Raw genomic sequence first — 27,880 nt, 5'->3', positions numbered from 1 at the left:
CGATTACTTGAATGAATAGTGTTCTCGTAAATTTTAAACAAGAATGACATACAGTTAAATTATGTTCTAAATTTAAAAATGAGCGCGAACCTTCTTTTTATTTCATTTGTTTTTTTAATTTTCGTAAATAAGTCACAACAATATGAAGTTGTGCCATCTGATAATAATCTTAAGGCTAATTTAACGGATAAAGATTATGGTAAAGGCAGTTTGGTATTTGTGTTTGATACAACGGGGTCTATGTTTAATGATTTGAGGCAGCTAAGGGAAGGGGCTGAAATGATATTGAAGACAGCTCTAGAAGATAGCAATGTAATCGCTGACTTTGTGTTTGTGCCGTTCCATGATCCAGGTATGTTCATTTATTTAATGTCAAAGTTAAACATGATAATAGACGATAGATATATGTATATTTTTGTAATTTTAATGCATATATTATTATGCACAAAAATCGTTCTTATTTCTTATGTTTTCAACGCAGGTAATTTTTTGTATTAACAATAAAAATATTTGATTTTGATGTTTTTACTGCCATTTCTTAAATTTACTTTACGTCCTTACCATATATAAAATTGACGATATAGGGGACGGGACTTCCCCTGCTTACACTAAAGCAAGTAGTGTAAAATTTACAGCTTTAGGTTGCATTCATTTATACACTTCCTACGTTTTTACCTAATAGACGGGAAGAAGAGTTTGTTCTGCGTAGAAAATTAATAGGTTAGAGAGAAGTCGGAACTACCGCGTTATTTGTAAAAAGCCTTATCCAAAACATTTCTTTATAATATTTATAATAGCCATTTAAGAATCATTAGCTCTTGTGCACGCATTGTACATTCAAGCCAATTCATTTAGTATTTCAGGATATAATTGGTGTGCTAATTCGTCTTATCGTGCGTCCTTCTGAGCATTCAAAACTGCAGATACAACTGACTTTTATTTATAAACAAAATCGTAACCGCCAAGGTCCCTGAAGTAAATGAATACTAAAATAAGTATAATAAAGATACTAGAACTAAATGAAGACATTGATATGTCAAAGTTTAGATTTGAATTTTGACACATTTTTTATCAATTGTTTTATTCCTAACACAGTGATTTAGACATTATTGAAAAAGAAACATCCAACCATATACATTCACTATTACTTACATGTCTAGTAAAGTTATAAGACTTTAAACACTTTCTTTATGTAGTAGGGCTTTGCCAAGCCCCGCTGGGTAAATACTATGAGATGTTTAACGGTCAAACAGTAATATTCAATATTGTTGAATTCCGATTAAAAGGGTGTGTAAGCCAGTGTAACTACAGACACAAGGGATATAACACCTTAGTTTCCAAGGTTCATTTATCATTGTCATAGACAATTATACGGCTGTGAGCAATTACCATCAGCGTTCGTGGTCACGGGTAGACCACGAACGCTGTAAAGTGCTCGAAAAATCCGTTAAAACTAGTTTTATTTCAATGTGTAATAATCGCGAAAATCTAAGACAAAACTACAGTACAGTATACTTACTTAAAACGTGTAATTTACGATTGCAATATAGAAGATACTAGCACGTTTATATTTTATGAGTAAAAGTAAGTTGTAATAGTCCGTAATATCAAAACCTTGATTCTCTTTACAGCTGTAGGACCCCCAACAGTCACTAAAAATAAGGATATCTTCAAATCAGCACTAAATATTGTTCGAGTTTATGGCGGAGGAGATTGTCCTGAGAAATCTTTGACAGGAATACAAATGGCTTTGAAAGTCAGTCGTCCGCGATCATTTATTTACGTGTTCACTGACGCGACAGCCTCTGACCACAGGAAGGTGGGGTCGGTGCTAGACTCCATTCAAAGGAAACAGAGTCAGGTGAAAATTAGATTTTAATCAATGATATTTTAGTAAACAGATATGTTATTAACGCGCAAAAGTGAAGACTAAAAAACGTCCTAATTGGGACGTTTGGCTTTAGTCGTTTTACGTAGTAATACGTTATAATACATCATAATTACGTAGTAATACGTTTTGCGTAATTAAAACACCTAGTTATCCCTTTTACTTATTGTTTTTATCAAGCTATCCTTTTTACTTTTAACGAAATGTAAAAATAAACTAAAATAAACGGTCCCCGGCGCGGTACACTTTTTTCTGTTGTTTAGTATGGATATAACATATCTGTTTATTAGAATATCATTGTTTTTAATCCAAAGATTTAATTAAGCTTTACTTAGAATAAAATGAAAAAAATATATTAAATTGCAGAGGTTGTAAGCTCTAATTCGAATCCGTTTTTAAAGTTATCTTTCAGGCAAGAATTTTGACGTAAAAACCTGAAGTTAGAGGGTTAGTAAATTAAACGAATTTCGGAATTCGTCAAATGCCTGAGTAATGTGCCTAATTACTTTCAGTCACGTGATATTGACCTAAATTATACCGATAAATCACAGCTTAAATCAAATGACACTCGCGCCACAGCGCATATAGATTTATCATTAACTTAATATTTGATGCCACACAGAATCTAAAGATTTATTAAGTTATCATTTATACTAATGTGTAATGTTTGTTTATGGAGTAACAAATTAATGCATAAGTAATATAAACATGAAACGCTGGATTCGCCCGAACCAACGGACATGAAATATTTGAAAAAATACATCATAAATATGAAACGATTTTATTTATTATTATAATTTTCCAAACCATCAACTTGAATAAAGAGCATGGCCATTGTTATTTATCTTACAAAGATTTTTCTTTGATTATTTTACTACTAATTATGACTTCGAGATCACTTCTAGAAATCCTTGCTTTTCAAAGACTAAGATTATTATATAAATAAAAAGCATTTGTATGAAGAAAATATCAAACAAATTATGGTAAATTTAAACAGTTAAAAATCCACCGACCTTTGTAACGTCCAACCACAACGTAAACTGATCGATGCGCTGGTTCCCCAAAAATATTAATTTCACCAGAAATAAACTTATCTTTTTAAAAATATTCTGTTTCAGGTGGTGTTCGTATTGACAGGACATTGTAACGACTTGAACAGACCTTCATATAAAGTGTACCAACAGATAGCTGCCGCTAGTTCCGGACAAGTGTTTAATTTAAACAAAACTAGCGTCCATAAGGTACCTACTTATCGTTTCCAACATAATTTTAATACAAAATCCACTTTCTTCAAGAAATTTAACAACTAAAGTGATTTTAAATTTTTAGGTGCTAGAGTTTGTGCGATCTTCAATAAAGGGGAGAACAGTGAACTTGGGCTCAGCTTTCAATCCAGCTGGGTACAACTACACGCAGAAGGTAAAATCTTTTTTGTAAAATACCCTCTTCCGATGTATAGAAATGATATTTATTCAAAATTTACTTTTTGGTTATCAATTGATTTTTGCCAATCATGATCGGATGCTGTGCTTAAACGAGACGCTTGTCTTTTAAGTTTTATTCCATAATTGAGTATTAAGTTTTTTGCTATTTGTGCTGTTACACTTTTATATACATACAGTCATCATCTGTGAAATCTACATTTAGTGAATAATATTTCTTAATTGTTTACTTGTCTCAATAATAAAGTGATGATTAAAATTATTAAAATAAATATATAAAAAGGTCATATTTTTATTGCATTTATGTCTAGATCCCAGTGGACAGGTCGGTTGGTGAGGTGACAGTGTCGGTGTCGGGAGCCAAGCCACAGATCAAAGTCGTCAACCCCAGCGGCGAGGAGATAACGGGGCCTCCACAACTCGTTACTACTTTGGACTTGTCGGAAATTATGGTAACTCTCTTATTTGTTTTATATTTTTTATGTTTAATTGAATCATTTAGTTCAAATTAACAATAGCACCTGAAGCTTTGTTGATGATTATTAAGATAGTTCCATAAACGGGAACGTAAAATAGCATTACAATTACCTACGCGATATTTTTCAAATATATTATACAATTCGCGATACTATTCAAAGAAACTTGTCGCTTCCGATAAAATTAATCGTTTTTATGCCAGATAGTGAAAGTCCTTCAACCAGAGCCAGGGAACTGGAGCATAACAGTGGGGAGTGAGGAGGAACACTCGGTTAAGGTGGTTGGGTTGTCCAACCTGACTTTCCAGCACGGGTTCTCCATAAAACCAACTACATCCCTCGAGGAGACGAGCTATCGACCATTACAAGGTACCAAATGTTACCAAAATGGCAGAAAATTCTGATATTTAATTACGTATGACAAAATTAGCAGTGATAACAACTTCAATGAATTCACAGTTTAATAATTAGCGAACCTGGGACGAGACTCAGGTACAATAATTATTAAATGCTCGAAAATATATTTCTCTCGGATTTTCATCACAAATGTAACACATAACTTTCTTGTCATATATGTACGTAGTCTAAAAACTGTGTTTTTCTCAAATGAGTTTTTTTTTGTATTTTGTCCAAATAGATATAAAATTGAGCAAATCTTATATTCCAGACGCATACAACCATATGATGATAGCCCTCAGCGAATCCAACACGTCTCTACAGCTGGACAATGTTCAACTCCTCGGTTTGGACGGAAACACGATATTCGAAGTACCGCTAAAGTCGCTGAATGGCAGCGACGGGAGAACATATGTAGCGGACGCTTTCGTACCGCCGAATGACTTTTTTAATTTAGCTGTAAGTTTTTAGATTGGAATTATTCTTGTTATTATAATTCAATACTTTAAAAAGTACCATACCAGGACAAAGGTAGAAATTTACTGGATATGGTCGAGTGAATAATCTTTGATATTCATTAGAGATTTGCGAAAAAATGGCGTTTTTAACCTCGACAAAACTAGTTGCATACGTAAATCTTTTTTTCAAATGTTTATTTCTTCTTTGATTCGAATACAATTAAGCTATACACTTACTATTTTAATTTGTATGTAAATGATAAAGCAGTCCCACATTGGGCGCCAAATTTTTGATTATTCCATATTTTTCAGATCATTGGTCACGATGAGTCCGGTCAAGAAGTTCGAAGAGTCGGTCCTACAGCTGTTCAGGCGAAACCCCCGGGTATCCTAAAAATAGCTTGATATGGTTTTTTTTTAACAATAAAGAATAAAGATAATAATAAAAATTATATAAAACAAAAACTAATTTAATAATATGAAACCACTAATGAAAAATTATATCACTATTTATTGGCTAATTATTTTTGACAGTTAGAAGTAACTTATCTTTTCAAAATTCCTTGCAGTTAATCCATTTTAATATTTATTTTTTTGTTCCAGATGTTCCAGAATTGATAGTACCAAAGAAGGTAACAAAACATTTGATTACATACTTTAAGTATATTATAAGGTCTTACAGTGTCAATATCGGACAGTGGTCCCTACTATTAGATCGCCACGTACCCGCTTGCTCATAATATAAATAAAACAAACATGATCTCGACCGCCGTTCGCACGTGGCAGGTGCGGGCGCGCACGCACGAGCGCGTGCGGTTGTCGTGCCGCTCGCACAGCGCCGTGCCGCAGTCCGTCGGCTGGAGTCGCGCCGCGCCCGTCTCTGCGCTGTGAGTGATATGTTTATTATTATTTTACTTGGTGGTAGGGCTTTGTGCAAGCCCGTCTGGGTAGGTACCACCCACTCATCAGTTATTCTACCGCCAAATAACAGTGCTCAGTATTGTTGTATTCCGGTTTGAAGGGTGAGTGAGCCAGTGTAACTACAGGCACAAGGGACTTAACATCTTAGTTCCCAGGGTTGGTGGCACATTGACGAAGTAAGGAATAGTTAATATTTCTTTCAGCATCATTGTCTATGGGTGATGGTGACCGCTTACCATCAGGTGGCCCATATGCTCGTCCGCCAAACTATACCATAAAAAAAAATATGTACGACATTTTCATACAAATTTTACGCGAGCTCCAATAATTTGTTTGTTATGTTTCTGTTCAAAGATCAAGTGCTTGTTTTGGTATCATGTTCTTAATTGTTTTTCAATTTCACCATAACAGTCAAAGTGTGACAGCAGAGTATGTAATCGAAGACATGAGTGAAGGAGATGTAGGAGTGTACTACTGTGTAGCGAGGAACGTCGCAGGACGCAGTACTGCTAGTACTGTCGTTGACTTGATCGGTGAGACTTTTTGTTATAAAGGAATATAGTTCATATATGGTATTTGAATTGGACAGACTTGCTAAACGTTAGTGTAGAGCCTTTCATTAGTGATCGATGGCTGTTCTTTGCACTAGATACGGCTGAGAGACAAAAAAAACAAATAAATATGCGAAACATTTAATAACAAGAAAAGACCAATCCAGCTATCCTTTTATACTGCGTTATTAATTACACCATCAATGTAAATAAGATACTCGAATTCCAATTTCTTAAAAATTGCATTAGGTACTAATCAAATATTTTATACTTTAATCAAATAAGTATTAGTAGAAACCTAATCGGTGTACATCCCACTGGACTTTGTTTTAATATTTACCTCAGCAAAATGAAATTTCTCTTCGGACTAGAATAATATCTTGTAAGCGACGATAAGGACTAGATAAATAACGTAGATTTATACACAAAAATATCTTTAGGCGCACTTTTCTATTGATTATTACCTCTAACCCTTAGTTGATGCACCCCGAGTTAACATCTCATCGGAGAATGTATCATTGTCCGAACACGAAAATTTGACAATCTCCTGCCATATATTCAGTGAGGCTCTGTTGCAACGCACGCAGATAGTTTTCAATGGCACGCTGCAGAGTTATGGTAAGTTTCATTCTCGTCTTGAGCTGTCAGTAGCTCTATTGTTACCTACGTTACCTTTTTCTCGTTACAATGAACACTATTTTTAACCAGTTATTTTTCTATTTATTATTGTCTCTTAATGTAACTTGTGTTGCGCTTATTCTAAATCTAGAGTCGGGATAATTATACGTGTATAAAAATAATTGGATTTCCTGTCAAGAAATTATCAAACTACTGTTTGGAAGTTTGCAGTGTTCCTCAGAAAAAAACGTAATGTTAAGGCGAACGTCAGTGGATCATCAAACTTGGTTTGAAATCTTTCCAATTAAGTTGATTTTGTCGACCAATCTTATAATAGTGCACTTTTCTTGTATTTGTCCAGAGCGTTGTTTAGGGCTGCATTAGTTGAAGTATTAACTGGTTAATATTTGAAATCGTTAATGTATGTAAGTATTAAATCTAAATGTTGTATTATCTGTCTAGTGAAAGATATCAAATTGGAACCAAGCATGGACGGCTATTACACGTTCAACAAAACAATTCGTAATTTAAGTGAAAGAGACAGTGGTGTGTATACGTGTGTCGCTGTTAACAGAGGTAAGGTTTTATTGATTACTTTAAATTTATATCACAACAAGATAATATCAAAAATGAACTATGCTTAATAAATCTTTTAGAATGAAACTAAACTTATATCAATAGTTATATTTTCATTACGATGAATTTACAGCCCGTATATGTTAAGTGTTCATATTAAGGAGAACATTTTGAGCTTATCTGATAACCGCGAAGAAGAGAATGAAGAGTCGAGATGGCCCAGCGGTTAGAACGCGTGCATCTTAACCGATGAATAAGGATTCAAACCCAGGCAAGCACCGCTGATTCATGTGCTTAATTTGTCTTTATAATTCATCTCGTGCTCAGCGGTGAAGGAAAACATCGTGAGGAAATCTGCATGTGACAAATTTCATAGAAATTCTGCCACATGTGCATTCCACCAACCAACATTGGAACAGCGTGGTGGAATATGTTCCAAACCTTCTCCTCAAAGGGAGAGGAGGCTTTTAGCCCAGCAGTGGGAATTTACAGGCTGTTGTTGTTTGTTGTTGTTGTATCTGATAATACCCTGCTGCAGGATTGGGGTAGGTTATGTCAGAATTTAATTTTAGTCACTCACGTTTCTTCTCCAATATTTATATTACGGACGTGAAACTCAGTGATGCTTATTCGCATTTGAACTTGCGATATTTCTGTAATTCTCTTTGATCTGATTACCAGGTATAATATTACTCAATTACATCAAAATCTTAATAAAATAAAAATAAAATAGGTTCTGTTTATTGAGTTGTATATAAAATTCAAACATGGTAAACGAGTATCCGTTCGTTTTTATATAATGAAAGGAAACTTTGGTTATATATTTTGTCAATTCGCAGCGGGCTACACAAATGATTCCACTAATATAATCATACAGTTGGAGCCTATAGCCCAAATCTTAGGTCCTCACTCAATCACTAAAAGGGCACACTCTGACGTTCAATTTGTCTGTCACGTGGAGAATGCCTTACAAGTTCTATGGTCACACAACAATGCCACTGTGAAAAAGTACGACATTAACGGAAGTTACAACGCAGTGCTGGATGTTAAAAATGTAACAGACGATGGAATTTGGACGTGTGTTGCGTTACGGGATTCCTATTCGGGTATGTTGATTATTATTTTATTGGTACATTTTTGTGATAACTTGATATTTTACACACTGTGTTTGGACTTTGTGCAAATGCAGTGTTAGGTTTTATGGTTTTATTTTGGTTTGAAAGGCGAGTCAGTACTGCACTGACTACAGTAACATCTTAGTCGTCAAGGTTAAATCGTTGACCATGTTTAAAAAAATACAATATTATAGGGTAATTTGGGCTACCACTATAAACCTCTGAAATTTCTGATCTCGGTATTCGTTAGAAGATATATCTTGTGAAACAAATATTTATCTTTCAGTAAAAATGTAAAAGAATGAATGTTCATGAATGGAAACATCTGAGGAGCAAACACTACTAATAAACAAACTCAAGTATTATTGCACTGATAATCTGGTAATCCGTTTTTGGCTACCAGTCCATGCACTATCCTGCACAATCATAAATCTTGTTTTAGCCCAAAATTGTTCTACTAGTAATTGGGTACAAGCTATATTAATATATAGTAATTGTACCAAAATTCTTTACATTTTTACGATAATACGCTCTTAAAACCAATAGATATAATTTCTACTTTATAAAAGATATTTAGCGATTTATTTGTATTATTAAAATTAATTTATACCCGACAATCAATTTCTTATTTATTTTCAGCATCTGATACAATTGCCCTCACAGTTCTTATGAAACCCGAAGTGATTATCGAAGGGTCAAAAAACATAACAATTTTAAACGGTACGACCATCCAACTATCCTGCACAGTGGTGGCAAAGCCTGCGCCGCGTATTGTATGGCACATGGAGACTGAGAGATTTCTGCCTAACGTTGTAAGTTTCTGAAAGTATATTGATAAAGTCCATTCACTAACATTCCAGGCTATATAAGAATTTCGTTCATTAGTAAAGTAAGTAAAATCCTGAAAATTTTAAACGTAACACGTTGCTCCAGTACGGTTAGCTTTTATTAAAGATGTTTCTGATTAAAACTAACCGCAGGTTTTTTCACATTTTCATTGTTTTTGAACGAATTGAATCTAACTTATATTTTAACCTGAAATCTTCGGTAAAGATTCACTAAGTCCTCTAGGCTTATATTCATTTGTACACTTTATATATTCTTTCTTAACAAGGTAACGAATCCTGAGCCGAAGGTGTACAAAAGTGTCCTCACGTTAGATAGTCGAAAAGAGCCCGTAAATGGAACGTATTTCTGTTTCGGAGAAAACTCGGAAGGAATCAATCAAGACAGCGTTACTATCGAAGTGAGGAGACAAATGACAGTCATCAAAGGTTTTACAGGTATATTAGAAAATCTATATCATATCTATATGTTCGATTGTTTACAGTTGATTTGAATAAATTTCTTGGTTCTAAAATTTGACTTGAGTATCTTTCTTTTAAAAATGTGATTGTTGAGTATTAGAAATCTTTTATTTTAAATCGATTCTAAAAGCCATATAATGTTGTAAAAATAATAGTTGGTAGAATTTTTGGCATAATTAAATTGATCTTATCAAAATGTACGTATATTGAAATTTAGAAATAAATATTATCTGAAACTATATTTTGCATTGCTTTTTCAATTTATCTGACGAAATAATCATAATTCAGATACATCAGTGGAAATTTACTCACAAACCAACTTCACCTGCGACATTGATGCTTACCCGCCCCCCCATATCACGTGGTATCACAACAACACTCGTATCGACAATAACGAGAGGATAAGTATATCTGATGACAACACCATTATAAGCATACATAGAGTGGACTTTGTCGATTTGGGGCGGTATGTCTGTCAAGCAGATAATGGGTTTGAAAACATGTCGGTTGTTGGCACTTTGGCTGTGCACGGACTGGGTGAGTTTTACTTTATTAAAAGGTATTGCAGTATTATTGAACTTCTAGAATCGATAACACATAAAAACTTTTTTAATATTTTAGCTAAACCTCTCATATTGAAAGAACCATCTGAGATCGTTACACAGCAGAGCAAAATGGCAACACTCAAATGTAGGTAAGTTTTGTTGTTTATATATTTAATCACATTTTTGTATGATATACGTACGTAGTTAAGATATGTGGTCACCACTGCCCAAAGACAATAATGCTGTAATAAATATTAACCATTTCTTAAATTGCCAATACTTCATCAACCTTGGGAACTAAGATGTCATGTCCCTTGTGATTATAGTTATACTGGCTCGTTCGCCCTTCAGACAAAAAAATGCGCTACTACTTTGGCGGTAGTATATCTGCTGTCGTTACCTACCTGGATGTGCTTTCAGAAAGTCCATCCGAGTAGGTGACCCCAAGTAAAAGTTATTTATCTGTTGTCTAAAGGGCGCCACTCCTAAATCATCGGCGTGCTTTTGTATGAGTGAGTGAATAATGTCCCATCTTCAACAATGTATTTTTTGCAAATAATTATATTTATGAATCGACAAAGTTGTCGTATTAATATAGAAACGGATACATTATGAAATAAATATTTATTATAATAAAAATAAAGAAACCCTTTTATATATGTCACTAAAACTTACAATTCACAGACTTACAAAGGGCAATCCTGAACCGAGAATAACTTGGCAATTTAAAGATGATAGTTCCGATTTCTTTTCCCTACCTGATGGCGTGTCCATAAAAGATCACAAATATGTCATAATATCAGAAGTTCAGAAATATCACGCTGGAAAGTATCGCTGTACGGCGGAGAATATTATGGGAACTGATTTGTATGACGTGGATTTGATAGTACAGTGTGAGTTGACTTAATATGATTGCTTGGGCGATTGAATTTATAAAAAAAGGTTTTATTTTGGGAAAAATTGCTTTCATTTGGGAAAAATATCTTAATAAGTTTAGAGCTGTTTCTAAGATACACTATTATAATTTACAAAAGATAAAAGAAGAGCTTGATAAACAATACTCAAACTAAAAGAAAATTATTACATTTGAATACTATCTCTCAGATTTTTATTACTCTGTTATATTGTTTTGGTTGATTTGTTAAGGTGTAAGCTATACAATAAAATGACTCTATTATTTCAGCATTGTATAACTAAATCATGTAAAAATATAAAAAAATAATTAAGAAGTGATATATAAATAATTAAAATATATCTTTACAGACCCGCCAGAATTCAATGTGTCTCAAGAAAATCACTTGCAAGGTCCAATAGAAGTGAAGTCCGGTAATGCAGTGCAGCTCAGCTGCAACGTGTCGGGAGTTCCCCCGCCAATCGTAACTTGGACAAAAGATGAATTACCTGTTATATATTCTAGTCATGTGTATGTAGTATTTGTATTTTACACAATCATAAAAATAGTAACTTAATATAAGACAGTAAAATAAAATAAAATTAAGTATAATAAAATATTTAAATGGAAGTTCAATAAAGAAAGTATATACTATTATCAGAACGTTTATAAAACACCCAAACATATTTTTATAATCTAATATAATTCAAGACACTATTGAATCATATACTTTGAATATACCTTCGTTTAATTAAGACATAGGTATGTAATATTTATTTTACTTATTTTTTAAAGTAATACTTCCAATCTTTTTTAAGGATTAAATAGAAAAGTTGACCTGGAATAGAACCCTAAGGGACACCTATGCAAAACTCAAGCATCAATAATTTTTAAATGTTATCCAATTTTTTAGATTTATACACACAATAGATTATGTTAATCTATTGTGTGTATAAGGATTAATTTAGTCATAAATTTTACTAGGACAATTTAATATTGTTTATTGTTTCTTGCAAGTTTCTATTCGTTCCAGATATTTGAATAACGACAGTGTCCTGGTGCTAGCGAACGCGACCACGTATGACTCCGGCGTGTTCCGATGTAACGCGAGCAGTGCTCTGGGCTTCGTCACCAAGGACTTTAATATCACCGTATATAGTACGTTTGATTTATTTAATTATAGTCAGTTGAGTTGTTTTTACATTGACTGATATTAAAACATGAGTATACGACTTTGGCTATACTTTGTCCTTCATTTAACTTGCTTTTGTAAGCGTTCTACTCGCATATATTGTTGTTATATTATTTTGTAGTTTTTAAAGATAGTGCTTGCCTTATATAACATATATTACTAAGCGATGGGAGCTTAATAATAAATATGAATATGAAATACATCACGGTTTCAAGCAAAATCGAGTTCAGATGCTGAAACTCGGACATTAGCGACCGTGTTTTTTTATATAGTTAAATATTAAAACTCAGTCCGAGGCAGGCTGATGGCTAGCGTCACCTGGCGTGTGTAGTGCCCCCAGAGATCGCGCGCGCGGAGACAACGGTGTCGGTGCGTGAAGGCGAGCTGGTGTGGTTGCGTTGCGCCGCGCGCGGGGCGCCGCCGCCCGCCGTGCGCTGGACGCGCGCGCCGCCCGCGAGCCGCGCGCTCCGCGGCGTCGACGGCCTGCGGTCAGTCACCATACACGCCCTCCTCCTCTTTTAATAAAACCTAGGCTTGGAGACTATCTAAAAGCTTTCAATGACTTTAACACGTTGACAGTCCCTGTATCACATATGATACAAATTTATCGTTCACCATACGTCCTTGCATCACATCTGATGCAAGTAGGCGTACAGACTCTACACCGTTTATTGGCGAGGACGTCTGAGTTAGGGAAATAAATATTATTAGGACGTCTAGAATAGATATTAAGAAAAGTAAAACACCAACGAACCAACACATTTTTTTTACTGAATGAAAATATACCGACTTCAAATAAAACACTATCTTAATGAATATGTACTAAAAAGTAATAAAAATAATTGCGTATTGAACATATTTTTAGAGTCCTCCTAAGTAAAATGTAATGAAAAATATTAGACTACTTAAAAGTCGATTTACGATTATATAACGTAGTACTAGTTATTGTTATATTTGGAGCCGGTGTCAGCCACGGTGCCCTTGCCCCAACAATCAAAAGAAAGAAGCGATACGAGTCCCTTGATTGATCCAGTATATTATTGTATAAAAGGTAAGTTGTAAAAAACATATTTGTTAAAGAATTCTCGTATTGTTTTTTGATAGATATACTGTAGGGTTTTCTTGGGTGACACCGACTCAAATATAGCAATAATTATAACTACTTTATATAATCGTAAATCGACTTTTAAGTAGTCTAATATTTTTCATTTCATTTTACTTAGGAGGACTCTAAAAATATGTTCAGTACGCAATTATTTTTATTACTTTTTAGTACATATTCATTAAGATAGTGTTTTGTTTGAAGTCGGCTTTTCTTTTTGTTAAAATTTTATTTATTTTTTGATTTTAAGTGAAGCTGATGTAGACTAACTATTTTTTCTTAATATGGATAGATTAAGCGTGTCGTTTATATTAATCAGAAACTACTTCGGGGACAATTCCAAAAGAAACTTTCGAATAAAGCAAAAATAGACTTTCGAAAATGCGGCTTTAATACGCCATGCGGCATAAACTACAAGGTACCCTCGAAAGAGCTGTAATCGACATCGGTAAAAAAACTTTGCAAAAGAGCTAATATATGTCGTACATCATATGGCATCACATCATACGCACAAAATTTGATTAAAGACAGTAAGAAATTCTGCACCAAAACGCACCCTAACTGTAAGCCGTTTAGAAGTACCATCACTACATAGTATAAAACAAAATCACTTTCTCTGTCTTTAAAACTACGCAACGGATTTTGATGCGGTTTTTTTAAATAGATAGTTTAATTCAAGGGGAAGGTTTTTGTATATAATACATGAACAATATAGTAAAGAAACACAGACAATTTTAGAAATTTGCAATGTGATATCGTAAATAAACAAATTCTGTAGTATATTTATTAGTATCAGTATTGCACCCGTGCGAAGCCGGGGTGGGTAGCTAATTGATTATAATATTCGACTATGATAATTACATAAACATAACCACATTACGGAAGGTGACTCAAATATCCAAATAACCTATAAATAAAAGATTCGACCGACCGACCGAGTATCGCTAACGTGCTCCTCAGAATAGTTCCGTTCCCTTCCGTTCCGTTACTTTGTAATGGATGCTATGATCAGAACCTTACGAAACTTACACCAAACTACCCTTGAAGTATATAGTTTATAGTAAAAAAAGAATCATCAAAATTGGTTAACGTGATTTTCAGTTATTCACCTATTTGTCGCGCATATACATAATACAAATTTAAGACTTATGTCGTTTTCACACGGATACCATAATCGGAAACAAAAAAAAATTATCAAAATCGGTCCACCCAGTAAAAAGTTATGAGGTAACAAACAAAAAAAAAATACAGACGAATTGATAACCTCCTCCTTTTTGAAGTCGGTTGAAAAAAACCGCAGGACGCCACGTGAAGGTTGTTGGATTTGGCCTGGACAGTCAACGTGTTAATATAAATCAAAAAAATTAACCTATATTTAAAAAAATAATTTGATAATACAAAACGTACAACTATTGCTTTTTTGTTTTTTTCTATAGCCTATCCTAAAGGCTAAACTTACACTATCATCAATAGTGACGAGTATAACTTATTATATTGAATAATAGGTTATTAGTATAACTTAATAAACTTTGTAAACGTATCGGTTATATTAGTTCCCAAAAAGTAAATCTGAAATAAAGTTGACCTAAAATTGAGCCCTGACAGACACTAAGTCAAATAATACAATAATATATTATTGTTATTTTATACGAAATCCGCAGGTTTGTAGCAAACGTGACTGACTTCGGCGAATACACGTGTATTGCGAGCAACCCGTACGGAACCGCATCGCTCAACTATACGGTGTATGTTTGGGGTAAATACCGATAGTTCGATCTACGATTTTAATGAACTGCTTTATCAGTCTGAAAAAGTCCTTTCATATTCATAAGAAATAACAATTAAACTTTTTATTAAAGATGTGTGATAAAAACAAGAATTATATTTGTTCATTAGTACCACCACATATAGAACCGCCAGTGGACGTATTCAAAGAAGTTCAAATTGGATCAGACTTGCACATAGCGTGCGACGCAGTCGGCTTTCCGCTTCCAGAAATCACATGGGAGTTCCAAGAAGAGACATTGATTGATAATATGACATATTTAAGGTAGCTATTATCATTGTTATATTAAGGTAAATTCATCTTAAGATAATTAAAGTAGTATGTGTGGTTAACATGAAGACTTTTACGGCACTTTTGAATAGTAATTTTACAGAATCTTACGAAACACTACCATCGGTTCGGGATATTGATTGAAAAGAACTGTCAAGAACTCAGTAGCTATTCTAAGATGTTCCAGTGGAAATTAGGATCTGTAGACCAGTTTAATCAACTATTGTAAATAATCGAATCAACCAAATTTAACTTTATTTTGAGTCTCATTAGATTTCTTATTGTAAACAACGCCTCTCCGTAATTATTGTAATGTTTAATAATTTTATATTTCAGTTTTGATGAATATGGGAACCTTTATTTAAAGAACGCCAGTTCAATCCACGAAGGCTTGTATGTGTGCATTGCTGAAAATTTAGCCGGAATTGCTAAGAAGAATTATTTCGTCGCAGTCATTGGTATGAATTACAAAATATTCCTTGATCTTCTATTCCAAAACAAATAAAAGTTATAACAAAAAAAACTGCAAACTTAAATAACGTAGAAATCATAATTACGCTTTCAGAAAAGCCAGAAATACTCGTCGATAACTATACGGGCCCCTACGTCGCATCAGACTTAGACGTTGCTCTGACCATCTCGTGTCGCACTGCGGGGAAACCTCGCCCTTACGTCTCTTGGATTAAGGACGGATATTATCTCGATAGAGGTGAGATCTTCACTTGTTTTACAGTCTTCTAATTGAATGTGCGGAAACATCAATGTTTTGAAGAAATTCATTATGTTTTCGTATTAAAATATTCTTAATCCTTTGTCGTTACGTTACGTTTGTCAGTTAACTAGCGGTCCTCCCGGCTTTCACCGGTGGATATAAGATATTTTTGTATTTGTTGTTTTATTAAATATATTGCTATGTCTTTATTATTGAAGTATAAACATACCTAACGGCTTGATTTTTAAGGACGTGTTTAATATTTGTCGTTCTAATTTACCTTATTGACACAAAAACCTTATTAAATTTTATAACTAAACCTTCCTTATGAATCCCTCTGTCTATTAGTGAAAACCGCATTAAAATCCCTTCAATCGTTTTGGATTTTATCGCAAACATACAGACGGACAATCGCAGGGGGACTTTGTTTTATAATATGTAGTGATTACAAGGTCATAAATGCCACTGTATGTTCTTTTATGACCTTGAAAAGCAAACTAAAGATATGAACAAATTGTTTTGATATCAGATAGCAGATACGACATAGACGCTGACGGCACGCTTACCATCAAAAGTCCTTCCGAAGACCTCAGCGGGATATACACGTGCGTGGCAACTAACGGTGCAGGAAACGATACTAAAGATGTCACTGTCGAAATATATTGTGAGTAATTTGACGTTACTTCCATACTTTAGAGATAATTGTATTGTTCATTTACAACAACAACAGCCTGTACATTTCCCACTGCTGAGTTAAGGCCTCCTCTCCCTTTGAGGAGAAGGTTTTAAACATATTCTACCACGTTGTCCCAATGCGGGTTGGTGGAATACACATGTGGCTGTGGATTATAGACACAAAGTGTTTGATCAACAATCAAATTGTTTAAGGAAGAACTAATATGCCTAACCCCTCCTTTTAAGCTTATTTGTGTTAGAAGTGAGGATGACAATAGCCCAACGGGTCAGGATGGGTACTGTAACCCGTAAACTATTGCGCTACTGTCGCTTCTTCTTGTTCTTTGTTGATTGTATGTATTATTAAAATAAGGTATTCCAATTATAAATTTATGAATGCGTAAATGGTTTTTAAAAGTATTACTATAATTATTTCCAGCGTTGCCAACAGTGATGCAGGATGAGAGCGCTGTCAGTACAGTAACAGCGCTGGAAGGAAGCGCAGTAGAACTACAATGTCCAGTGACGCACGGCCATACTGTGAAATGGTATAAGGTTAACGCATATACAGTATATACTATCTTAAATAAGCTTTTTAATCAGAACTTTTTACCATACCTATCCTCAATTAATCTTAGATTTATAGCGTCTACTTGCTAGCGATTGCGATAAATGAATGACATTTTTATTAATTGTAATTTGATTTAATTAATTGTATTTAATTCAATATCATTAATGCATGTTTAATATTTGCACACCGATAAATCGGTAGAATATGAGAATCATTATAAATGACCATCTACATTATGTACCTTAATCTGGCAAATAAATGAATTATTATTATTAAAAAAAAAAAAAAAAAATTCCCTACTCGCAGGACGCGGAGTTGATATCCGCCGGCGGCCTGATGTTCGCCAACGTGTCGCGCGCGCACGCCGCGCAGTACGCGTGCGTGTCGGCCAACGCCGTGGGCTCCGCGCATGCGCACGTGCAGTTGCGCGTGCAGTGGCCGCCCGCGCCGCTCGCGCCGTCCGCATCCGCGCCGCAAGCGATGCGTGCGCTCGAGGGCTCGGACCACTACTTCCACTGTCAAACCGACGCGGAACCTCGTGCCCTGGTCGGTATTTACGTCATTTAACTTTGCCGTTTGAAGAAGGTAGCAGTAGACTGTTAAGTAGGCACCATAACGACCCAATAAATTTGCCTTTCTCTGTCTCGCGAAACATTATCTTCAACGAGTGCTTCCTTACTCTACTACCCTTCCTCACAAAAATATACCAGTACCAAAAGTAACTTATACCTTGAGTCAAGTCTTGGCTGTCTCTCAGAGGGGATAGCTCCAATGTCCTGCAAATTTGCAATTCGCGCTTCCGCGTGCCTGGAATTCATTTACGAATCGGTCGGATCCCTTAGAATGGTGAATTCGCCAACGACTCTAGTAATCCCCACAGTTTTCTTCAAGGCTCCTTTTTGTGCTTCTCAATTATTGTCCTTCCTTGACACTAGACCTAAACGCTTAGATGCCCTTTCGATGGGACCTAATCGAATATGAGTCTTCTTTGTCCTTTCTAGTCTGCGCCAACATTGTTATATATATTGTTCTTTATGATTTTAGTTATAATGACTCAATCATCCTTTAGATCGACACACATCACTGTATGGTTATATGATATTGGTAGATTACGTGTTGAGTGGTTGGTATCCACCCAAACGGGCTTGCAAAAAGTGCCAACACCTAGTCAAATTTACTTTGGCTTAGCTTACCTTTTTTAAGGAATATCTTGATCAAAATTTTACGATATTTGATTTCTCAAACTGGTTTTAACTTATTGCCACCAGATGAAATGGTTGTTCAATTCGAAGCCCATTTTCGGCGAAGACGAGGATGTGTTAAAGATATTGAACGTACAGCTTCGACACCGCGGAGAGTACGAATGCGTCGCGAGAAACGAACACGGCGCCTTCCACAGGCGATTCAGCTTTGAAGTGTTGAGTAAGTCGATGGTACGAAACTTGTGTTAGAAAGCAAGTTGTAAACTGTTACTTCGTCATGAATTATGTCCAAAAATTATCTTAAATATGCATGTTCCCAGTGCGGTTAATTTTATTTATACTCAGATATAGAATTGGAATAAAATAACCTTTTCAGAACGACCATTTATATCAGAGTTTGACTTGCTCGAAGTTCAACTAAAGTCCGGAGTAAATGCTAGTCTCGAATGCGTCGCTAAAGGATCTCCAAAACCGACCATATCTTGGACTTTTAAGTAAGTCTGTTAAACAAATTTTATTAATCCATATTGATTTTCGCCATCGAAATTGCGACTATTTTTACTATGTCCCACAAGAATATATTTAAGTCCGATTATATTTTGACCTAGCAGCTATAATTAAAAGCAATTATTTAGTTCAATTTACAAGCGATGACACAAATTTATTTTATTATAAATTAATTTCTATACTTTTTTTATAATTTATAAATTTCCTTCTTACCAGCAACACGAATTGGATTATTGAAAACACTACACTGAAATCTAGTAACGTCACACAACAATCTGAAGGCCTATTCCGCTGCGATGCCACTAACGAGGCGGGCGTCGCTCACCTAGTATACCGAGTGTTTGTTGTAATGGGTGCAAGGGTTGACAGTGTTGTGTTATATGTAAATGGAGAAGGGACTCGTGTAGAGGACAACGTAGAGATTAGCGTAAGTATGTTAGAATATAATTTTAGCATAGTAGCTAATTTTATCATAGAACATACATACGTATTTAATTGTGTGTCTTTTTAAATATTTTGGATGATTCTGATATATTTTTGAAGTTACGTAAGAAAAGTCCCAAACTTTTCGTATCTGGCACAAGATTTTTCGTGAATAATGTAGGAACACATTTACATCAGTGTTTCTGAGTACTTAATCGTACGTATCCAAAAGGTTAACTCTAATTGTTTTTAGCGATATATTTGTCGTTTGTAAATATTGATTGGAAAGAGTTTAGTTTCAGCTAATTTGTTTTCGTCATATTATGATAATTCTTATTATATTCGCAAAGGTCTTTGGGTAGTGATGATCATTTATCATCAGGAGGACCACTTGGTCATTCCCCTATCTAAAAATTTTCTTTTTTTCATATTAATAAAACCGTTCAACAGAATTCAGTCTTATAAATCATTAAATATTATAGCTCGACACTAAAGCGAGAATCGCATGCAAAGCGGCTGGCAGTCCTTCACCAATAATTCAGTGGATAAGACATGGCAATACTATTAGTCAAAACAGTGAGGGTATCGACTACGCTGATTTGAAGTTCGATCGAGTTTCCACTTCGGATAATGGGGAATATACCTGTATCGCGTCCAATGAAGGAGGTCTTCAAGAGAAGAAGATAAAAGTCAACGTTTTAGGTGCGTACGAAAAAGCAGTTGGACTGCAATTGTTTTTTATGGTTCAGTTATTATTATGTTTTTAATGATAATGCATAATTTAATAAGAAATAGCAATACTGTCACTAGACTTTTTACTTTGACTAGGGTATTGAGACAGTTGAACTACAACACAAAAGTCCTAACCTACGGCATGTTTTTCTGGCTTTGAAAGCAGCTTCTTTGGCGTGATTGTGTGACAAAAATATTTACAAACTTTCGCATTTATAATGCTAGTAGGATAACTGTCGATTTTATATTTCAATAATTTGACAAAAGTCTTTATTTTTTACCATGCATTCAAAATATTTCTAGTAAATTGATCTCAAAGGATAACCAAAATAAAGATCAAGCCAGACTATATCAGTCATCGTAAATTGTGTAAATATACAAATTAATATATATTTGACATTCAAATTGTTAAATAACATTGAACTTCGTAAGATACCTTCTAAAATTTATCGTCATATTTACGAGAAAAGAATTTTAGACGGCTAAATATTTTTCAGACCCACCACGAATCTTCCAAACACTTTTCCAGAACGCAAATCATTCGAAAAATGAAATAAATTTAGAAGCTATCATAGGTCAAGCATTTTATATGCATTGTCATCCTTATGGAAACCCTTTACCAGATATATACTGGTTTAAAGATGGCTTGCCTTTGAGATTCTATGACGACACCATGGTGTCGACTGATTTTGGTGAAATTGTTATCTCTAAGCGTGCTAAGCAGGAACAATCTGGAAATTACACATGCGTTGCTAGAAACAAAGTTGGAGAGTCAAGTGTGGTATATTTGGTTGATATTTTAGGTAAGCCGGTTTAAATGTACGTAAAATTAATCACACGTATAGAATATTATTAATTGTATATTAATATTCTTCTCAAATGCATAAATATATACAAATATGAACTAAAACTAGTTGCTATATAAATCTTGACCGCGTGGAATTTTGGCAAGAATTCTGGCAGCAATTCCGATCATCTATGCAAAAAATGAACCAGTCCTCCTGTCACCAATGGAGGCAATGAGGCGAGGCGAGAGGGGTGTTATACTTTTAATGAAGCTTTTTGCACCACTACTCCAAGGGCCAAGCGTTGTTAGGGTCAATTTTATGGTAATTTTACACTAAAATTGGTTTAAAAGTTATTTTGAAAATCTAATAAATTTTAGTTCCTCCTCCAATACCAAAAGACAATATAAAACATGCAAGCGTTTTCATAAACGCAACATTGAACTTGACGTGTCCCGCGGAAGGACGACCGAGGCCTTACGTCATGTGGGTGAAACATCCGTACATAGAGATAACGGAATCACAAAGACTTCAGCTGCAGGATGACAATTATACTTTGGTAAGCTTACAAGAACTTACTTATGACCTTTTGTTAATTTTAAGACGAATTTCACAATATTGGTTTTTACTGTAGATTATAAAAGACACAGAAGTAGCAGACAGTGGAAAATATTCATGTATAATGACGAATAAAGTTGGTGCAACAGAACTCGTATACGACGTGGTTATACAAAAGGCACCCACGATTATCGGTAACGATGGAAACAGCACCGTCGAAGAACATGTGGTCGACTTGAGGAAGAGCATTGTATTGAAGTGCGAAGTAGATGGAAATCCTCCACCTAAGATAACTTGGTACAAGGTGACTATCTTTAATAAAGTAATCTTTATCACCAGTCTGATCTACCAGAGTCGAGATGGCCCAGTGGTTAGAAAGCGTGCATCTTATCCGATGATTGCGAGTTCAAACCCAGGCAAGCACCTCTGTTTCATGTGCTTAATTTGTCTTTATAATTCATCTCGTGCTCTGCGGTGAAGGAAAACATAGTGAGGAAACCTGCATGTGATAAATTTCATAGAAATTCTACCACATGTGTATTCCTTATATTGTATATATTATGGAACAGCGTGGTGGAAAATGTTCCAAACCTTCTCCTCAAAGGGAGGGGAGGCCTTTAGCCCAGCAGTGGGAATTTACAGGCTGTTGTTGTTGTTTGTTGATCTACCAGCCAGAAAAAGCTGTAGATGATGGTACAAAGATTACAATACCTAACATCGACCACTAGATTTGAGGATATACCTTACGTTTATACACGGAGTATGTGCAATTATAAGTATTGTTGTGTTCCGGTTTGAAGGGTGAGAGTGTAACTACAGGCACAAGGGACATAACATCTTAGTTCCCAAGGTTAGTGGCGCAGTGACGATGTAAGGAATAGTTAATATTTCTCACAGCGTCATTGTCTATGGGTGATGGTGACCACTTACCATCAGTGGCCCATATGCTCGTCCGCCAACCTATACCATAAAAAAAAAAAAAAAAAAAAAATTAAAAAAAAAAAATACAACCAGGACGTTCAGAGGCTCAGCGACCATCAGTCCAACGTACAGCACGTGCAAGGCAGCAGCCTGCTGGCGCTGTGGAGCGCGCGCGCCGCCGACGCCGGCCCCTACGTGTGCGTCGCCGAGAGTAGCGCTGGCGCCGCGCACCGACGACACTACCTGCGAGTCAGAGGTACGCACTTGAACGTGACGGCGCTTTGGTCCACCGCATGTGGAACGCACCCCCCCCCCAACGCATTCGTCGTCAATAGCCGCGTAGTCTCTAAATGAGCTGACGTTCGTGGGGGTGTCTATTGGCAGGACAGCATTTTAAACGGCACAATTTAGTCATCATTAATTAGAATAAAGAAAAAAATTAAAAAGGCTCAAAATAATTTAGAGTTTTGCTATTCCTAATAGTCCCAGGGAAATGGAGTTCGTGGTCTCAATGGAGCTACTGCAACGTGACGTGCGGGCTCGGCTATCAGCACAGAGCTCGTCGATGTCAGTACATCGATGATGAAAACAATGTTATTGGTGAGTTTGAAATTAAAATTTACTTGGTGGTAGGGCTTTGTGCAAGCCCGTCTGGGTAGGTACCACCCACTCATCAGTTATTCTACCGCCAAACAACAGTACTCAGTATTGTTGTGTTCCGGTTTGAAGGCTGAGTGAGCCAGTGTAACTACGGGTCCAAGGGACAACATCTTAGTTCCCAAGGTTGGTGGCACATTGACGATGTAAGAAATAGTCTAAGGGTGATGGTGACCACTTACTATCAGGTGGCCTATGTGCTCGTCCGCCAACCTATACCATAAAAAAAATGCCTTCGTCGTAGCTTTTAATAATCTTCTAGAGATTTCTCCATTGTTTTGCTTCTTTCTTTCCATTAATTGTTCTATGATATTAATTCTTCTCGGAAACTATCAGAACTATGTATGTCTTCAGAAATGGCACATAAAAATGCCTATTCTCGTATTGTTTTTAAAAAATAATTAGCACCTACATACTAATAAAATAGACCTACCAAAAAGTACAGGCGAAAATGTTGGTAAATACAGCTGCCGTACGATAATATTAATCAGTTAAGACCTGCTGTACATCATTAAAATGAAGCCAAGTTAGCTGTTCAAATTAGGCAAAGAATGTGGACCACATACTTGGCCGAATTTTAACAGTACATTTTGACACTAGGAATTGTCTTAGGGGCTAAACTTTACTGTCATTAAATGTCTATGTTACGATGGTATAAATTATATTTATACCTGTTTATTTGTACGTAGAACCAATGACTGCACTATTCATTTTGAATATTTATATGTTCTTGTATATAACATGTATTTTGTCTTAGAAATTGTGAAATAAGTAAATCAATAACATTAATAAGCATATCATAAATATTGAAACAATATCTGTTCAGATAAAATCAGCCAACCGGATAAAATTGTTTTGGATGAATCGGCGTGTAGGGGCCTAACGAATGATAGGAGAAAATGCCACATGCCTTCGTGTGAGGTACGTATCTCGTGAATAAATCCACACATGTTTTCTGAACTATATATCTGAGTTATAGTTTTATTTGACGACCTCCGTGGTCGAGTGGTGTGTACACCGGTTTTCATGGGTACGCCACTTCGAGGTCCCGAGTTCGATTCCAGGCCGAGTTAATGTAGATTATCATTAGTTTTCTATGTTGTCTTCGGTCTGGGTGTTTGTGGTACCGTCGTTACTTCTGATATTCCATAACACAAGTGCTTTTGCTACTTACATTGGGATCAGAGTAATGTATGTGATGTTGTCTCATATTTATTATTATTATTATGTTTTCCTACTTTGATTATTTTAGGAAGAAGACACACCAGCACGATGGTCCAACTGGTCACGGTGGAGCAGCTGTTCTGCCAGCTGTGGCGTCGGTACTCAGACACGAACACGCCGCTGCAGGAGCGAGGAGCCCTGCATTGGAGATAACGTTCAAGTATGCATTCGTACTATGTAAAAAGATATCTTTGTATTATTTGACTTTGCTGTAGAGTTTAGGTTTTGGTTCACAAGGTCTCATTAAGTAATCATTCTCATGCGAAGAAAACACTTTTTATTTAATCAGATCAGAAAGTGTCCCGGTTTGCCGAAATGCCGAGTGAACCGAGAAAAAGACACCGACTTCCACGGCAGCGGAGAAAATATTGAAGAAATAGTGAGTGATACTGATTCTTATTAAGTCTTTAAAAAATCTTTTTTTTTTAAATAATATTATAATAAAATGATATATTTTAAATTCTAAATAGAATCCAGATTATATGCCTGAAGCGACATTTGAAATGGATCCAGATCCTGTACCGCAACCCGAAAGATATGATGATTTCTACATTCCTCCTGGTAATTACTCCATTTTTAACGCTTACTTTATTTATTTAGAAGACAGACGAACAAACCATAGCATACATTAAGTTTTGTAGCTAAATTCCTTTACCTTTTAAAATGAAACTTAAGATTATAAAGCATTGAATTTAAACAAAACTCATCCGTTGGTACTCCATACTCCTCCTATAAAACTATTAACACTCTTTGAAATAGTAAAGTACCAGTCTGCAAATTTCCCACTACTGGGCTAATGGCCTCCTCTCCCATTAAGGAGAGGGCTTGGAATATATTTCACCACGCTGTTCCTTTGCGGGTTGGTGGAATGCACATGTGGCAGAATTTCAATGAAATTAGACACATGCAGGTTTCCTCGAGATGTTTTCCTTCACCGCCGAGCACGAGATGAATTATAAACACAAATTAAACACATATATATAGTGGTGCATGCCAGTTGCCTGGGCTTGAACGCGCAATCATCGCTTAAGATGCACGTGTTCTAATCACTGGGCCATCTCGGCTCTTTCAAATATCTTATACTTAAAAAAAACATTATCTACAGAATAATAAAACGAGTGCGGGTGTCCACAAATCTTATTTATACAACTGTTATTGTTTGTGGATCGTTTTGTGACTTAGTACACTCCTTGGCACGAAACGCACGTAAAGCCGATGGTCTTGCACCTGTATTTTTGTCGTATCGAATTTGGTGATCGGAAAAACTTGTGCACTATAATATACCCTGTGTAAGTGGTCACCATCACCCATAGACAATGACGCTGTAAGAAATATTCCTTACATCGTCAATGTGCCTCCAACCTTGGGAGCTACGGTGTTATGTCCCTTGTGCCTGTAGTTACACTGGCTTACTCACCCTTCAAACCGGAACATAACAATACTGAGTACTGTTATTTGGCGGTAGAATAACTGATGAGTGGGTGGTACCTACTAAGACGGGCTTGCACAAAGCCCTACCACCAAGTAAATGTTATCTTAGAAGAATATAATTAAATCGAAAAGAATTTGCCCCCAGAAACTCCACATCGGTCATACTACGATGTGAATGTGACAGAAAATTTGGACCAAAGTGAGCAAGGTCCCTGCGAGCCCGGCTACATGTACACGTCCGAGAATGAGACTTGTGAAGGTAAGCATAACACTATACAAGTACTCCTGTACAAAAAATATTTAACGTAATCCAATTCTACATAGCAAGTTAGAATAGATAATAAAACTGTTCAGGATCAATTTCCAAATGTCAGGTTATAGGTATTTGAGAGCACATTAAAAGCCTTTGACAGCACATTGATGCGATATCATTTGGTCGAGAGCTTGATTGATCTATGATATTCACTATGGTTTTGCGAAAATATGACGTTTTTTTTTGTTTATTATTAAGTCGCATGAAATACCTAACTATGTATACATATAATCGTTCTACATTGAAAAATAAAATGAAATACCACGCAACGTTCTTTTACTGGATATTTATGATTCCATTCATGAACCTAATCTTATAATTCTAATCTAGGACACTTGAACCTTAATAAAAGATTCTTCTGCTTCGGAAGAAAAGCTTCGGTTCCAGATTAGTCAGAACAAACAAACGGACAAAAATTTTAAACAAACAAAAAGTTATTTTGGTATATGTACCGTGTATATATACACATTTAGTTAAGGTGGTTCTTTTAATATTACAAACAGACACTCATTTCATTATATCTATTGATTATGATTTGATATCAAACAGACACTCCAATTTCTTTATATGTGTTTATTACGATTGAATTTTATACTAATTTTAAATTCTATTTTTTTTTAATTAGATATCGACGAGTGTTTGTTCAACATCAACCACTGTCACCCGACGCAAGTGTGCGCCAACCTACCCGGCGGATACCGCTGCTCGTGTCCACCGGGGTACTACTCGCTGGGAGCTGGACAGCGGTGCTTAGGTACTAGCTATTTTTAAATATGATTTATAACACAATTCTTTATTGACAGAGATTTTGAGAGACAGGATCTCTTTTCCGATTGAAGCGCATCTTAATACATATTAGCTTGTTAAAATAATCACACAATTATCACTTTATTTAGCTATTTTAAATTATTAATTGTTTTCTTAATGTTTAGGTATGATCGTTGGTCTGTCTATCTGATAATACTTCCTATTACCTATAGATAGAACCCGTTAACGTAGATTTATTCAAGACGGATAATTGGGATACGTGTTACGACAGTATTTAATAAGTTAACAGATTTTTTAATCAACGATAGAATAGGGAGGTGGAAATTAGTAAATGAAGATTATGCCAGAACTTTGATTAAATTCATACACATGTGTGCAGATGTGAACGAGTGTGCGCAGGACACACACGCGTGTGAGTTCGCGTGTGTAAACGCGGCGGGCGGTTACGTGTGTGCGTGCCCCGCACACTTGCGCCTGCACCGCGACCGACATCACTGCGTGCCCCGTAAGATACCCTCCATAGTTTCCAATTACTCTCTTTCCCAGTTAGACAAAGTATAGTATAACACATAACCATATAAATTACGTATATCCTAATCCTATATCCTAAACTTTTTTTACAGCGTCATCATTTCGTAAGCCGTATTTCTATGAAGACGAGAATGGCGATGGCAACCTCAGTGCATCTTTCGAGCACCCGTCTAGAAAGAGGAGGCATTGAACTCCTCGTATAAATATATATTTCAGTAAATTAAATTAGTTATTATAATGACGTTTTTTAAAAACATGCCTTTCATTAAACTCCACCTCAAACTTATACATTATTAAATAGGTTCATAAAGAAAAGAGGGTTAAGCTACTTGAAA

The 27,880-nt window shown here is 35.6% G+C and overlaps 1 protein-coding gene across 2 annotated transcripts; it reads left to right on the top strand.

Moving 5' to 3' along the window:
• The first annotated feature begins 34 nt into the window (after window positions 1–34).
• On the top strand, window positions 35–27,808 carry LOC124538035 (hemicentin-2-like). 2 transcript variants are annotated; one of them, XM_047115038.1, is made up of 46 exons: window positions 35–352; window positions 1,632–1,861; window positions 3,007–3,129; window positions 3,218–3,307; window positions 3,642–3,782; window positions 4,010–4,175; window positions 4,474–4,661; window positions 4,973–5,045; window positions 5,264–5,292; window positions 5,447–5,547; window positions 5,993–6,114; window positions 6,610–6,750; window positions 7,213–7,326; window positions 8,166–8,432; window positions 9,081–9,253; window positions 9,556–9,724; window positions 10,037–10,285; window positions 10,370–10,442; window positions 10,978–11,186; window positions 11,557–11,716; window positions 12,219–12,343; window positions 12,709–12,865; window positions 15,141–15,235; window positions 15,376–15,529; window positions 15,872–15,993; window positions 16,101–16,244; window positions 16,777–16,911; window positions 17,362–17,477; window positions 17,800–18,039; window positions 18,762–18,915; window positions 19,072–19,189; window positions 19,419–19,629; window positions 20,108–20,327; window positions 20,855–21,160; window positions 21,523–21,701; window positions 21,777–22,004; window positions 22,724–22,877; window positions 23,105–23,221; window positions 24,105–24,199; window positions 24,531–24,662; window positions 24,792–24,881; window positions 24,973–25,063; window positions 26,079–26,192; window positions 26,872–27,000; window positions 27,394–27,519; window positions 27,638–27,808. In XM_047115038.1, the coding sequence occupies exons 1-46, from the start codon at window positions 79–81 to the stop codon at window positions 27,733–27,735; spliced, it is 6,942 nt and encodes a 2,313-aa protein (XP_046970994.1). In that variant the 5' UTR covers window positions 35–78; the 3' UTR covers window positions 27,736–27,808. The 2 variants fall into 2 exon arrangements, with proteins under 2 accessions (XP_046970994.1, XP_046970993.1); XM_047115037.1 differs by having other exon boundaries at window positions 22,715–22,877; window positions 27,638–27,807.
• Window positions 27,809–27,880: the final 72 nt, after the last annotated feature.

This window comes from Vanessa cardui, chromosome 19, assembly GCF_905220365.1.
Source record: "Vanessa cardui chromosome 19, ilVanCard2.1, whole genome shotgun sequence".
In the NCBI taxonomy this organism is placed as follows: Eukaryota; Metazoa; Arthropoda; class Insecta; order Lepidoptera; family Nymphalidae; genus Vanessa; species Vanessa cardui.
This window is presented reverse-complemented; position numbering and strand designations above follow the sequence as displayed.

Coding starts and splice junctions, on each gene's coding strand:
- LOC124538035 (XM_047115037.1), top strand. CDS start 79: ATGAGCGCGAACCTTCTTTTTATTTCATTTGTTTTTTTAATTTTCGTA. Junction 9,254..9,555: donor AGAGATTTCTGCCTAACGTT/GTAAGTTTCTGA, acceptor TTTCTTAACAAG/GTAACGAATCCTGAGCCGAA. Junction 11,717..12,218: donor GTTATATATTCTAGTCATGT/GTATGTAGTATT, acceptor TATTCGTTCCAG/ATATTTGAATAACGACAGTG.